The sequence below is a fragment of the Heteronotia binoei genome, chromosome 6 (genome assembly GCF_032191835.1).
Source record: "Heteronotia binoei isolate CCM8104 ecotype False Entrance Well chromosome 6, APGP_CSIRO_Hbin_v1, whole genome shotgun sequence".
Taxonomy (NCBI): Eukaryota; Metazoa; Chordata; class Lepidosauria; order Squamata; family Gekkonidae; genus Heteronotia; species Heteronotia binoei.
The window spans coordinates 67,669,656-67,684,634 of NC_083228.1; the positions used below are offsets into that span (position 1 = coordinate 67,669,656).

Genomic DNA, 14,979 nt, shown 5'->3' on the forward strand with positions numbered 1-14,979 from the left:
TTTTGCATCTTTCAAATGGAAGAAATATGAGAGTACTATTGTGGAGGGCATGTAGTTTTTCCAAAACAGCCTAGAATTCTCAGGACAGACGTTGGGCCCATTTATCCATCTATAAAATGAAAAAAACATAAGCTGACTCTTCCTGAGAATGTATGAAATACAAACTATAAACATATTTGCATACTAAAATGTTCTCTTTCCTTCAGAAAACACATTATGGCAGTTTCCATGCAATGGGCATGGATTTGGGGGGCTGCTTGGGATATTTTAAAATCCTGATGCCTTTTGCAAGCTTTCCCTTACACAGCAATCATATGCAGCTATGCAGATTTATTTTCCTTTTTAAGTTTAAACAATTAATTTCTGATAATATTATGTAAAAGTGTTGTAGTGTTTGACTACAAGAAACCTCTGGTATCAAAAGACACACTGCAGATCTGGTAGCTCTCAAAACCCAACTCATGCTATTGACATGTATACATATGCTTCCCAGGCAGGGATACTGTGTAAGCCTAGCATTTGGATTTGAATGTGTGCCATTGGGAAATACTTTTACATTCTCACTCTTTAAAACAAGGCTCGGGAGTGAATTTCCACACCAGTTGCACTTTTCTTGGCAGAATGCATAGAGAAGAGGCTCTAGAATGTTCTCCTCTTAGGACATTATTACCAGCACATTAGCAAGGTGTCCACAGTACAGCTACTTACCACTTACAGTTTTCTTTCTGTAAAAAAAAAATGGCACTAAGGATATGAAACAAACTCACAGATCTGGGGTGCTTTGTCACCTCAAAAGAGCCCCGTGGCACAGAGTGGTAAGCTGCAGTATTGCAGTCTAAGCTCTGCTCACGACCTGAGTTTGATCCCAGCAGAAGCTGGGTTCAGGAAGTCGGCTCAAGGTTGACTCAGCCTTCCATCCTTACGAGGTCGATAAAATGAGTACCCAGCTTGCTGGAGGTAAAGTGTAGATGACTGGGGAAGGGCAATGGCAAACCACCCTGTAAAAGGTCTGCCATGAAAACATGATGCAATGTCACCCCAGAGTCAGAAACTACTGGTGCTTGCACAGGGGACACCCTTTACCTCTTTGTTACTTCAGCCCAGAACACTTTGGTATAAAATAACACCCCTGTGGGGATGGTTTCAGAGAATCATTTTAAGTGTTTTGGAGAGATACAATCTATCCTGCTGGAGAACCTGAAGAATATTTACTTTTACAACAGAGAAATAGAGCTTTTTTTGGAGCAGGAATTCCTTTGCATATTAGGCTACGCATCCCTGATGTAGCCAATCCTCCAAGAATTTACAGGACTCTTCTTGCAGGGCCTACTGTAAGCTCTTGGAGGATTGGCTACATCAGGGGAGTGTGGCCTAATATGTAAATGTGTTCCTGCTACAAAAAAAGCCCTGGAGAAATATATTATTTGGGTGGCAAAAATAGGGCACCTACTAACAGTACTTATTAATGTTAGATCTTTTCTGCCTTGTGTAAAACTGTTTTCAGGCTCTGTGTAGTTGGGCATTGTGAAACACAATGTCCTGTTACCACCCAAACTGCTTTTTTGGGGAAAGACATCTACAAGGCCAAAGCCCATTCACAAGCACAGATCTGAATTGCTAGCTTGTCCAACAGAGTGGGATAGCCCTGTACAGTACTGTGCCATTAAAAAGTAAAAGTTCAGTGGCACCTTAAAGACTAACAACATTTATTCCAGTATGAGCTTTCCAGAATCAGAGCTCAGTTTATCAGATGCTATGAATTAATTCCACTTATTTATAAGGAAAATTACAGAAGGGTAAGACAAGCAGAGAATGGTTTGATACAAATCCTATCACCGATCTTTCAGGTGTGATTCTCTGTGTAAAAGACTAGACTGGATTAACTTGTTACACATAATGGCTATGAGAGAGGTCAGAGCTTGCAGCCTTGCATAGGGTGCCAATAAACAAAATGTAATTAAATAGGATAACCAACAACTAGCTGAGGAAGAAACAGCCTCTAACATAAGAAAATAAACTGATTTCAGTAAAGGGTTATAGTATGGTACAACATATTGAGATCAGCCAATTAAAGTTAAAAAAAAAGTTGGTCCCATTGAGTTATTTTAAATTACAGTAAGTGGGGAAACTCAAATCTCTGTTTAAGCCAGGATGATAGAACGGTATTTAATTTCTTGATGAATTCTAACGCAGCACCTTTGTGTTGTATATTCCTTTTGAGGTTTTGTCATTTTTAGTACAACAGTAACTGCAGGAAGGTTAAAATGTTCCCCCACCATGTACTAACACTTTCATAAACTTTATAAAAGGAAATATATTATGAACCTTACCTGAGATAGTTTTATTCTGGAGCACAGATTGTGAAAATGTGTGAGCAATGCATATATTCAAAAATTTGTACTAATATTAATGTTTAAAGTAATTTGTAGCCTTATTACAGACAGGAGGTATTACATGCAGTTTTTAAAGAGTTTTAAAACACTATTCAACTTTCATGAAAATCAGTGCTAATTTACATTTGATTGAAACATGTAACAGCACAAGTACATGAAAAAAGTAAAAAGAAAATGTATGTACCTGAACATGTTAAATGTAACTGAACAGTCTACTAAAGTTAATTGAAATCCCAAGCAGTTATTTCCAATCATCAGCATTTCTCAAGACAAACAAACAAGGGAGTTGGTGTGATGGAGTGGATGAGAAACCTAGGGAGCAATCCTAGGCGTGTTTATTTAGAATCCTGCTCAGGTCTATTCAGTGGTATCTATTCCAGAAAAGTGTTCTTAGGTTGGCACTGCTAAGTCCCAGCTTTGGTGTATCCACTGGACATTACTATCATACAGCATCTGTTCTCATTCAAGAATTATATTGCTGCATACAGATAGTGTATATACATTTGCTTTGATGCCCAGCCACCCTCCCAATCTTTTGACCTTTAATTTTGGATCAGGCAGTTTTAAAGAGTGATCCTGGCATTGTTTCCAGCACCTGGATGAAACTTTCCTTCTCTTTAGGACTGCCAGGGATGGACCCTGGAGAGAATGAAGTTTGGAGAAGGGAAACAGTTCTGCCATTGAGTTCACCCTCTGAAACTGCTTTAGTTTCCAAGGAAACCGATCCCTGTAGTTTGGAGATCAGTTGCAATTGCAAGAGATCTCTGTGACCCATCTGGATGTTGGGAACCCAACTTGCACACTTGTCATGTACAGAAGGGAGTGGAAACAGAAAACTACATGCTGGCTACTTTGGAAAATGACTTCTATGAACAACCCCAAAGCATTCATGCCCAGTTCTCAGCATTCAGTAATTTGGTGATCCCTGTGAGCATAAAGCTTCAGCTTTCCCATAGTGAATGGCCATCTGAATTTTTCCTTAGAGACTAAAAGCAAAGGCAGTAGCCCTTTTGAAAGAAGCAGACTTTGAGATTCTTCTGATATAATTATTGTTCCCATGGGAATAGTTTTGGAATAACTGGAGGAAAATATGGGTGTGGGTGTTTTTACATTGCTCATTCAAAAGGATTTTTCTTGGACAGCCCATGAACAGAAGCTAGTAGGAATCCAATGTCCATCCACACTCACATATTCCTGAAAAAACCACATGGATGAACAATACCAATGTAACAATTTTCACATAATTTTCAGAGCACCCCTTCCATAGAGGAAACCTTGTCAATAGTCATGTGTCCTTCCCAAGCTAAATCAGTAGCCATGACTAGCACATTAAGCCATGGTGTGGCCTGTTATGCCACATTAATCCATAAATGAATCCATCCTGTTATCCTTGGAGTAATATTGCTGTAGTTTTCTGTTGAGGAATGAAAAATATGATGAATATTAAAACCGTCTGGTGCAGTTACTACTAGTGATTCCATGAGCTGAATGAAGCATGAAGGGAGACAGACGTTCCAGTGTTTTCCTAGTGGCATGTCAAAAGCAAAGTGGTAGAAGTGTGGTTAGCAGCTCTGCAGGTATCATGTTTGCTCTATACTGGTTACCTTTGCAAGCTAAATATGACATCTGGAAACAGAATCATTCTGTCCCTCCCTATCCTGTTTGCCCTTCTTCTACTCCATCCAACACATCCGTATCATCTGCTGCTGCTTCTTCATCAGGTTTGCCAAGCCCTGATATTCAGAAAAAGCAAGTCAGCTCTCATCCAAGCTGCAAGAAACTTCTATATCTCAAGATTTAAAATGATACATTTTTAGATTGCTTTTATTTGCTATCTGGTTTCTAAGGCATCTAGCTACAATGAGGTCAGACTTTTTTTTATAACAGATAGATGTAATAGAGAAGGAAAGGAAGGGGAGAATAATGGATGAAATTCTCAAGATTTGAGCAGCTACATATTAAGAAAAGATGAGTATGACCTAGAAGAAGAGCAGTCTTCTGAGAGATCTTATTTAAAAACTAGCCCTCACCAGAGCTGATATATGCAACCACATACTTTCAACTTAGCACATATCATCAAAGTTGATACTTTTACTGAAGCATTAATACTAGCACAAATGCATTTCTTTGACAGTTACATGGACAGTAAAACTCAGGTTCATGCTCAAGACCAGCTTGAAGAGAGTAAGCATTTCTTTTCTTATTGATCATGCACATATTCAGCAAAAATAAGATAAACCTTATCTTTTCAGTGATAGTTACCAGCAGTGACACATACTCTAATAAAAGGTAAAAGTAGTCCCCTGTACAAGCACCAGTCGTTTCCGACTCTGGGGTGACGTTGCTTTCACAACGTTTTCACGGCAAACTTTTTACGGGGTGGTTTGCCATTGCCTTCCCCAGTCTTCTACACTTTCCCCCCAGCAAACTGGGTACTTATTTTACCGAACTTGGAAGGATGGAAGGCTGAGTCAACCTTGAGCCGGCTACCTGAAACCAGCTTCTGCAAGGATCGAACTCAGGTTGTGAGCAGAATTCAGACTGCAGTACTGCAGCTTTACCACACTGCACCATGGGACTCAAAAGAACCCACAAATGTCGACATCATTGTTTACTTATTTTATAATCTACCCTTCTTCTCAATGGGGACCCAAAGGGCTTCCATTATTCTCTTCTTTTCCACTTTGTTCTCACAACAAACCTCTGAAGCAGGTAAGGCTGAGAGAGTTTGATTGGCCCAAGGTCATCCAGCAAGCTGACATGGAAAAGTGGAGATTGAACCTGTGTTTCCCAGATCCTAATCTGACTCTCTACTACTCCACACTGCCTCTGCACAGTGCCACCTTGATCATCAGATTTGTGTTTTCACCCATAAGTTCTTTGTAACATCTCCCAGGCAGCCTCTTGCTAAAATAAGAATATTAGTGAGGCTGTTCTCTGTATAGCCCATTAGCAGCAATGACAGTGGCTCATGGGCTGGGTTTGCAGGCTATATAGTGAAAAATACCATTAAAGCACAGCCTTGTTTCCTACAGCCTTCTTCAGTTTTCTGTTCTATAAGTGAATTCTAATCAGTTGGTGGTCATGTAATGTGCTTTCAATTAAATTAAAAATAACCATGTGACTAAAGGAGCTTTGAGGTTTCATCTTCAGGGAGCCATCAGGTAAGCATTCTCCACAGATGGTGTCTGACTTTGGAACTTTTTCTCAGGACCATTCATACCTTATGACCTCTCCAGGAGAAGAGTACTGAAAATTGCATTCATGTGATACATGGTATCTCTAAGGTATTTAAACACCACTTCACTCATGGTTCAATATAACTGTGCACATATCAGTGCCACCACACAACCATGGAAAGTCTCCATGCAGAAAGCAGTTTTCTAATATTATAATATGATGCCCATGTGGTTTACTACTTTATGGGGCCATAATGTATGAAGTAGTCTTGATATATAATTTGTTGATATTTGGATAAGGGCTCTGTTTTGTTTTTAAATAATGTGGGCTCTAAGCATCACTGTGGTTTTAAACTTTTGTTTTCTCTGTGTTCCATATAAACCTTGCATGAATTTTGTTCAATGTATGTGTTTTATGTACATGTTTGGAGGCCTGTCTTGGGTCACTACACCACTGTCTGGAAGGATTACTTGCCCATGAAAGGAACTCTATATTACTGAAAAGTGTAGACCAGAAGGTGTAAATTTAGAGGGACTGCAACAGGCAGCCTGGTATTTTATTTTCATCATGTTGGAGCAGTATTAATCACTATTACTCTTAAGCAAAATGTAGAAATGAAAGGTAAGACATACCTCTGGGACTTGGGGAAGAAGCAGAAGCAGGATGCTGAACTCATTTTCAGTCAAGAATGCAGGACCCCAGAGTTCAAGGACTGGCTGTAGACCATCATTGCTAAATTTGCTATGACTCTTACAATGCCAGATTTGTTATAAATAACTATTGTTTGTATTAGTTTAAAGATACCAATACCTTTAATATTCCATGGGTGAGCTTACAAGTGGAGCCCACATTCTTGCATTGGGAGGCTAAGGTGCTTTATTTGATATCTGAACACCTGCTCCTCACAGAACATTAAAATAGTCTTCTACATGCTTGTTCTGTAGCCAGTAATGTGAAGACCTCTGTCAGTAATTCCTTTTTCTTTCTTTGAAACATATGTTCTTTCTTCAGTTAGTCTGCCATGCTGGAGAGACTGAGACTTACACATGTTTAATCCAAAATGAATGGAGCTGTGCTGCAGTTAAAGATTTCTGATTAAAAATGAGAGCTAGGAGTGAAATTGAGATGCAATTTTGGGTTTTTTTAAGGAACACATTATACATACTAAAATGTTTGCAAAATGTATTGTCACCATGATGAAGGCTACCACTGTTAATTACACTGGGGTGTTGGGCTTTATAACATTAATGCAAATATTGCCCTCAAGCAGTTGCCAGCAGTATAAAGACAATGACAAGGGAATCAGAAAATAAAACACGCCTCTCAGCACTCCCATGGCAATCAGATAAAAAGGCAGGAGAAAAGTGAGAATCATAAACATGTAATGGAGTTTTTTAATTGCCAGGTGGAGTACAAATGTAATCAAATAATTTTAAGGTGATGCTAATCTTTTAAAGCTAAGAGCTGAGCTGAATTGACACAATATTAGTAATAATCTGTCTATTTTTAGGTTAGGATTGCCCCTTTCTTTTCTCCATTTACTCAGGTACTCATTTATTTTTTCAAAAGAAATTGTGCACATTATGTTTTTCCTAATATTAGACCTCAAGGCATCTTCGGGACTTTCTACTAGGCTAGACTGGTTTGCTTTCCATGTAGATATATTGCAAAGAAATAATATATTACACTCCCACATTCGTCTTCAAAGACGCCTCTGCAATTCAGTATAGAAAAACTGCAGATCAGACGTCCGGCTAGTAAACAAGAGACGACCGAGAATTCGGCTATCACATGCAGTCGAGGGTTTACGGTAGTGTATTAGCGCGGCTGCATTCACAAGTCTTTGAGGTTCCGGCTATATTAATACCACGCAAAGTGCGACAGTAGGTTGCAAGCATCCTAAAAAATGTAAGAATTTGCAAATTTACAGCCATATTAATTTCCGATCTTCTGACGGACTCAGATGTTGCTAAGGGGAAAGTAAATACAGAGAAGAAGCTCCGCCTTTCAAACATAAATAACTTTTACTGCTCAGCAAAAGACAAATGCCTTTCTCTCTCTCTGCATACGACTCTAACGAGCCGGCCGCCCCCCCCCCCCGGATAATCTGAGCCCATCCTAACTAAAGAGAACCAATGCACCACAGAGAAAACATTGAATCATTTCCTTTGCAAATTTACAAGATCTACCATTGGCTCTCTCATTGCACAAACAGGAAAGGACTGGACTCTGATATTTCCCGTCGCGGCACCCATTCGTGCCCTTATTGTTACAGCACTCCTTTTAACTTGGCAAGCATCATCCACGCCAGCAGCAGCTCTGCTGCTTTAAGCAGAGACTATGACATCATCCGGCCACAACTCGCAACAAGGACACTCGCTCGGTTGCAGCCCCGCCCATTGATCGCCAGGCTCAGCAACGCGTGACATCATGGGGATGAAGAAGCTTCTCATTGGCGGAGATGCCCTCAATAGTCGCGCCCACGGAGTTAGATCAGGACCAATCCAAAAAGAGGAGTTTGTCTCCATGTGGAAACCATGTGGTTCTAAGAGGGGGGAGGAGCTGAGGCCGATTATACTGTAACCCAGCCAGGCGGATCAGAGTGCACCCGAGGAAGCGGCGGTGTATGCTGTGGCCTCAATGAAACTTCGCAGGCGGGTGTGGGGGTTGGGTCTGTGAATGGACGCTGCTCATGTGTCCGTGCCTTGTTTCGTCTTCAGAGAATTGCACCAATCTGTGTTGGAGAGTCTTATTAAAAAGTTTTAAAAATACACACGCCTAGTGCGCGCTGAAAATTGTCCTTGCAGCTCTGAGTCTGCAAGTACACGACTAAACTAGCATTGTGTCGCTTTAAAGAAAAATTGCATAACAAATAGAAAAACAAAGGAAAATATACCTTCTCCGGCTACTGGAAATCACCGGAGGGAGTTAGATCCAACAAACATGCAATGGGAGAAGAGGGGTCCAATGTAGGCCTTTCACTTGAGCCAAAGGCCTGGCGTACGTTCTTAAATATTAACGGTCCTCTCCTCTCCCCACCCCCACCCGAAAAAAACACCTATTAATGATAGGCCTGTTTACATCTGATCACAAATGTAGATTGCCTTCTGGTGGAGACAACTGGAGACTTCGATTTAGGCAAGTGATGAATGACGAGATAAGAGCATGCGTGCGTGTTGTCTACCACATAGCCCTGGCTGTTCGGAAGAGGCTATATAAAAATGCTATGAATTGACAATCTAATTTACAACATCAAACAGTTTCCACTGTGAGCAGAAGATGCTCTTTGGGGCCATAGCTGAACTGTTGTCAGCACCCACCAGCTCTGCAAAAGAAACTGGCGGGGCTGTGTTCAATGCTGAAAGTGCCAGGCGCGCAGGCTTGTGGCACTGGCTATGTTTGGGTGACGGGTCTTCACTGAAGGCTTAAAAACAACAACCCTGCAGCAGTAAATTAAAACAAAAGGCCTGGGGGGAGGGGTGGAGAACAACGTGAAGATCGAATGAACCTGTTTTAAAAGTCAGGTGGAGGGCTGCTTTGTTTGCTTTGTTGTGAGTGCCGGCACTGGCAAGCATGCGAGGCTGACCTAGTTCATCGAGTTATAGACACCCTCACCTGCACTAATGAAATGAGGTGACTACATAAACTGATTAGTCCCCTCCTAGACAAGTTACTAACAGGGACAGACGCCAGCATCAGCCCGTCTCTAGCTCTGTCCCCCCTCCCCCGTTGGCTACCTAACTAGTTTGCTGTTTGCCTACGTGACTTCCCGGGGAAAGAGAGAAATAAAGGGAGTGGGGGTTGGAAGAACCTTTACTCCATTAACTTAGCTTATTTCCCTGGAGTGATCGGGGCGGTGTTAAGTGAAGGGCCGTGCATCTCAATTCGTAAAGTCTGGCAGGGCGACCGAGGAAGAACTGGATTTACAAGGAAACAAAAACAAGCTGCCTTCTAAAAATATTTCCACTGATGGCAGCGAGGCCTTTGCTATGAGGAGGGAAGGGTTTGTGGAGTCTTGGCCCTCTATTCCAGCCTCCGGGAAGCAATACACATATGTCCACTAATTCATTAAAAAGAGAAAGCGAGAGCGATCAACAAAGGCTAAGCTACTTTAACTGCGATGGAAATTACACGGGGGGGGGGGAGGGCGACGAAGAGAAAGGGGAGCGCTGAATTTGTAAGGCCCGATAGCTCGGATGACCCCACGGAACACACAGAGAGAGCTTGAAACATACAAATAATAAACTTGAACCGGGCGTGCGGGGGTTGGAGGGGGGGGGGGAAGGGTGAGATTTCGCTTTTCCCGATTGCAGGGACTGAGGCGATGCATCTCTTTATTTATTTATTTCCTTCTTCCTGCTGACCTTGGTTGTTATTAAGACTAGATTAAACCCCGGATCGGGTGGTTAAAACGATCCCCTGACGTTATTGTTCTAAGAGTCTGCTCAAAGACGTTGCAAACCAGCGATTTTCTGTAGATTATGATTTTCGCTGACAGCAACATTAACCCAGAGAGGGAGGTGTGTTTGGTAAATCCTTTTTCCACAAGGGGGGAATTGTCCATACACACATATATATTCGTGTCTCCCTTTTTTGTTCCTTGGACTTATTTTCGGCTGGGTTTCCTTTCTGCACTATGCTGAGAGGAGAGAGGGAATCACGTCCTCTCGCCGCGGGGGTTGGGGGAGGAGGACGCAAGAGTTGAAACATATAAACAAGCATTTTTTTTTTACTTTCCCTCTCTCATTTTAGACATAGCTTCGAAGTATATTCGCTTTCCCTGGTCGATCACAAAAGTTTGCTTTTAACACTGTCCCTTTTCTCCACCAACAAATCAATCGCTTAGTTGGCTCGGAGCTTTTTTTTTTTTTAAACAACACATTCAGAACGTTTTATAAAAGCTTGAGATTCACAAAACCATGCCTTCAAAAATGCATCTATGTCCTATGACATGACCACATTGTTTGAGGTCACTTTACAGATATCACGGTTGTTTTTTAATTTTCTTTCTAAAAGAAAAAACTAAAAAAATCAGGTTTCCTTCGATGACTTATTTTCTACAGATCTCTTGGTGCAACACACACACACACAGACAGAGCATTTTCGCTGGGTCTAATATGGGATTGTAAACGCAGCAACTAACCCATAGTTTAGCCTGGACGGGTAGCCTCAGCTCCCTCTGTCTTGTTGCATCTTCATAAACATTTTCTTCATTTTCTGTTGTCATCGCACATGCCTGACTGTTGATTTTTTTTTTTTTTTTTTTTTTTGGTAAGGAGCCGCAGAAGAAGGAGCCAAACAAAACCAAAACTCCACTTACTTTTGTTTTCCTTCTCAATTTGCTCCAGGTAGCTGGCTGCTTCCAGCAAAATCTGCACATTCTGTAGGAAAGTGTTGATCTTCTCCATGGAGTCTTCACTGCTGGTGTTGAATATGTCACTGAACGGGCACCTGGACATATTATCCGCCACGGGCAGTTGCTGCTGTTGCTGCCCTAGAGCTGGTTCCACAGCATCATCCTCGCATTTGAATTCCTTCCTCGGCCTGCCACGTTTCCCCATTGCTTCTGCAAATGGAAACTTTCAAATTTTTTAAGCCCTTTTGGCCGACTTTCTGTTTCTCTCCTCTTGTTGCAGTTTGTGTGTGAGTGTGTGTGTGTGTATGTCTAGGAGAGATTGAATGAATCAAGGGACTTCTTCATTCAAAGACTCCGGGCAGGTCCTAGTGCTCGTTGATTTCTTTCTCTCTTTCTCTCCCTCAAAGATGGTGAATTTAACTGTTTTCCATTCTTTTTTTTTGCGTTCTGTTTTCAGGAGCCAAATTTGTTCGCTTCAAAAGACATTGTATAACACCCCCATCACAACAGAACCATAGCATTTCAAACTAGTGCATCTTTTAATTATAATAACCATTAATATATAGCTATATAACAGTGTAGTGCAGTGATTAGGGTCCTGGGGTGGGAGTCCTAAAATCAAATCTTCACTCTGTGTTGACAGTCATGGGAGGAACCTGGGCTGCTCATTCTCTTCCTGACAGCCTACACCACGGTTCTTGTGAAAATAGGAGCACTGTGTATACCTCTGCACCTTAGAGGAAGGATGGGATAAAATGCAATATTAAATAAACTCAAAAGCACTCCCACATAAAACTGATTAACATATACCCATTGTACATGCATGAGCACAGAAAAAGTGTTAGTTACTGAATAGGCTATTACATCTTTCTTTGTTTTTCACATTCCATAAATAGCAACCAGGCATGACAAATTTTACAAGCCTGTCTGTTCATTTGTGAAACTGGATTATAAACCTCACACAGCAATTCTGCTCCTTTGGCTCCCCAACCCAGCATAACAGTAGCTCCTGTATAAGAAAAGTAATGAAAACTGTACAAATGTTTGCTGTATATTCCCAGCCTGATACATATGTGTGGCTGCTTCATGTTATGGACTCCACACTGGTTTCTTCTTACAAGGAAGTGTTTTCTAAGCAGGAAAAGCAAGAGAAACAGCCCAAAGTAAGTCTTGTATCTCTCTTAAGTTTAGGTGACTGTTAAAACATCATGTTAACTACTTTTTAAAAACTGTTATAAGAAATCTTTAAAATACTCATAGTAGTTAGTATGTGGAACTTGCTGTTATTCTTGTACCCGGCTCTCTCTTGCAGAAGTCATGAATGTTATAGGGGAAAGCAGATTGTGTAACTGATGTGCAAGTTTTGCTCTGCCTCTCTTATAGTCGCAGTCACTGCTTCTGAAATCCCAGACCAGCCATGCCAGGTAGAAGGCTGCGTAAGGAGGCAATCTCTCTCCCCTCCCCACTTTACCATGCTGGCCAGGATCTAGGCTGCTGGCCAGGATGGGGTCTGGCAGGCAGAGAATCTCTCTGCTTACCTCTCTCTCCCTGATGCCTCAGATGTTCTCCTAGACATGATTTGAATATGTCAGAAAGGCTCCCCAAGGTGAGGGAAGTGGGTTGGAGAAGCACTTCCTGTTTGTGCTCCCTGCCTGCCCAGCTGGAATGGCAACAGAGTCCTCACTAGGAGCTCCTGCTATAAATTGGGAGGAAGAGGAAAAGTTAGGAGAAAACAATAAAGGGGGGGGGGGGAAATAAAGAACAAAATGAGGATGATACTGAAAATAAATTGATTTTTTTTAAAGTGAAGTGATGAGAACACAACCCTTAATTTTATTTTGAGGGCTGAAGTGTTGTTATTCAGTACTAACAATACAATATCCTGTTCTTGTGCAAGGTATGGTGGGGAAAGCCATCAGATTCTTTCCCTAAATTTCAGGAGCCTACATGAGTGCTTCCATCTGAGTGGCATGGAGGATATCACACAGACACTAAAAGTTAGAAATGGAAAGCAGAATGCTTTTAAAACATCCCTAATCTGATGTGGGAAAATATGATCAGTGCTGGAGCAAGCATTCGCCAATAGGTGCTTGTTGACACTTGCTCTACCACAGTACAAACACCACTGTAAACTTCAATGGATGCTCTAGTTGTGGCTACACTGTACACATATATTACATTTCTCTTGTGATAAAATACTGCAGTCTGAATACAGAAAAGTTGCTTCCCCACAAAAAAAGTATTTGCTGAGGGAAAGACACTAGGATATCATGAACAAACTGTTAACAAGTGTGCATTGACTGTGAAATAAAATAGAAAGGTCCTCACATCACTTACAACACAAAGACTGCAGTTCTCTGATTTAAGAACACATGCGAGAGAGGTATAATTTCCTCATAGTATACATATTAATTTGTTTGGCCCCAGTGTCATTTCTAGTCAAACAGGCTTTGCAGGCTTTTGAAGCATAACAGCAGCAATGAAGTTGTGAAAAGAAATGGAAGTGCGATTAAAAGCACACACTGTGGGCCTTTTGTCATGTTACTTCAGTCTGACAAAAATATCACTCGTCTTCAGTCTTGGAAATAATATTTAGATGAGCCTTAATTCTTCCATGCTTTCTGTAAGAGCTGTGTTGATGATTCACTACATAGTGGCACATGAGATATAATAAAACGGGGATTGGGAAGATGGCGGCTGCTGCTTGCTGAAGACTCTTAGCACTCCTCCCTGTCATAGCAGGTTTTATCTTTCATAGTGGCACGCAAATATATAAACCTATAATTTGCATAATTTATTTCAATTGTGATATCTACATTTTCACCAAATTTGCCATATTTTATGGCATTTTAGGAGAAGTAAAGTCTGATGGGTCAGAGAACACGGTTGGGGAAGCAAGATATAAATAATGGAAAAAGGTTGAAAGCTTAAGGGTGAAGGAACAAGGCAGAATGTTATGTGGAGAACCACACACACCTTGGTCAGCTCAATTTCTCCTTTTTCCAGAACCAAGTGAGTCAGTGGAGGTCCTGAATTGTTGCCTAGAATAAGAGGCTGGATGGGTACCAATAAGCTGAAGTTCAATTAAGATAAGACTGGGGTACTATTGGAGGATAAAAGTGCCAGTTATGGTTTTCACAGTTATGGGCAGGGCTGTACTCTTCCTTAAGTAGAAGATTCTTTTTGGCTATCACTTAAATCTGGGGTTCTAGCTGGAGGAGAAAACCTTCTCAGAGGCTATAGCCAACTTAGATTGGTTTGCAGCCCTTTGTCAAAAGTAATCATCTATGCTCTAATTACATCTAGTTTTACTCTGCAATGTACTTGTTAAAGGGTTGTCTCTGAAGACTGTTTAGAAGCTTCAGCTGGTTCAAATTGTATAAACTAGATTCCTTGCTTCATCTATAGAATAATTTTTGAGAGATCTGGTGTTCGGTTAGCTTCAAAGCACGATTCAAAATGCTTGTATTTAACCATAAAGCAAGCGGCCCACGGTACTTGAAGGATAGTCTTCTAGCACCTATAGTTGCCTGTCAGTTGAGATCTTTGTCAGAGGCCCAGCCCCCGCTCCAACAGGTGGTAGAGTTAATGTGGGTGTGCATCAGGACAGGGCTTTTTCTGTGGAGGCATTAAAGCTATGGCAGTTCCTTTCTTTCCTGGTACCTAGCAAACAGATTTTTATTCACTGGGCCTTTTTGTAATTTTATATCCTTTGCCCCTTGTCTTAATGCTGCCTTGGCTGATGTTTTTTAATTGCATGTTTTTCCTTGTCCATTTATGAAGCTTCACTGTCTGGTCTGAAATTTGTATTGCCTCTTAAATTTTTATTGCTACTTTTATTAAGTGATGCTGGCCTGTTTTAATTTTGATATTATTTTAATTGATTTTTGTTGCTCACTTTAACTCCAGTTTTTCTCTTGTTGACTTTACTCACTGACTTCTTTTATAGCTGGGCCTGCTAATAGAATTTTACCTTGTGGGTCTATTCATTTTTTAAATCTTTTTCTGTACCACTTTATGGTTTTACACTGTGTTTTGAATTGCCTTGTA

General features: G+C 41.0%; 1 protein-coding gene across 1 annotated transcript in view; it reads right to left on the minus strand.

The window, feature by feature from the left end:
• MXI1 (MAX interactor 1, dimerization protein) overlaps positions 1-11,313 on the minus strand; it is a 76,293-nt gene extending 64,980 nt beyond the window's left edge. The window contains exon 1 of the mRNA XM_060241692.1: positions 10,894-11,313. Within this exon, the coding sequence (XP_060097675.1) occupies positions 10,894-11,134 (241 nt within the window). The 5' untranslated portion in view covers positions 11,135-11,313. The remainder of the gene's footprint in view (positions 1-10,893) is intronic.
• Between the last annotated feature and the right edge of the window lie 3,666 nt (positions 11,314-14,979).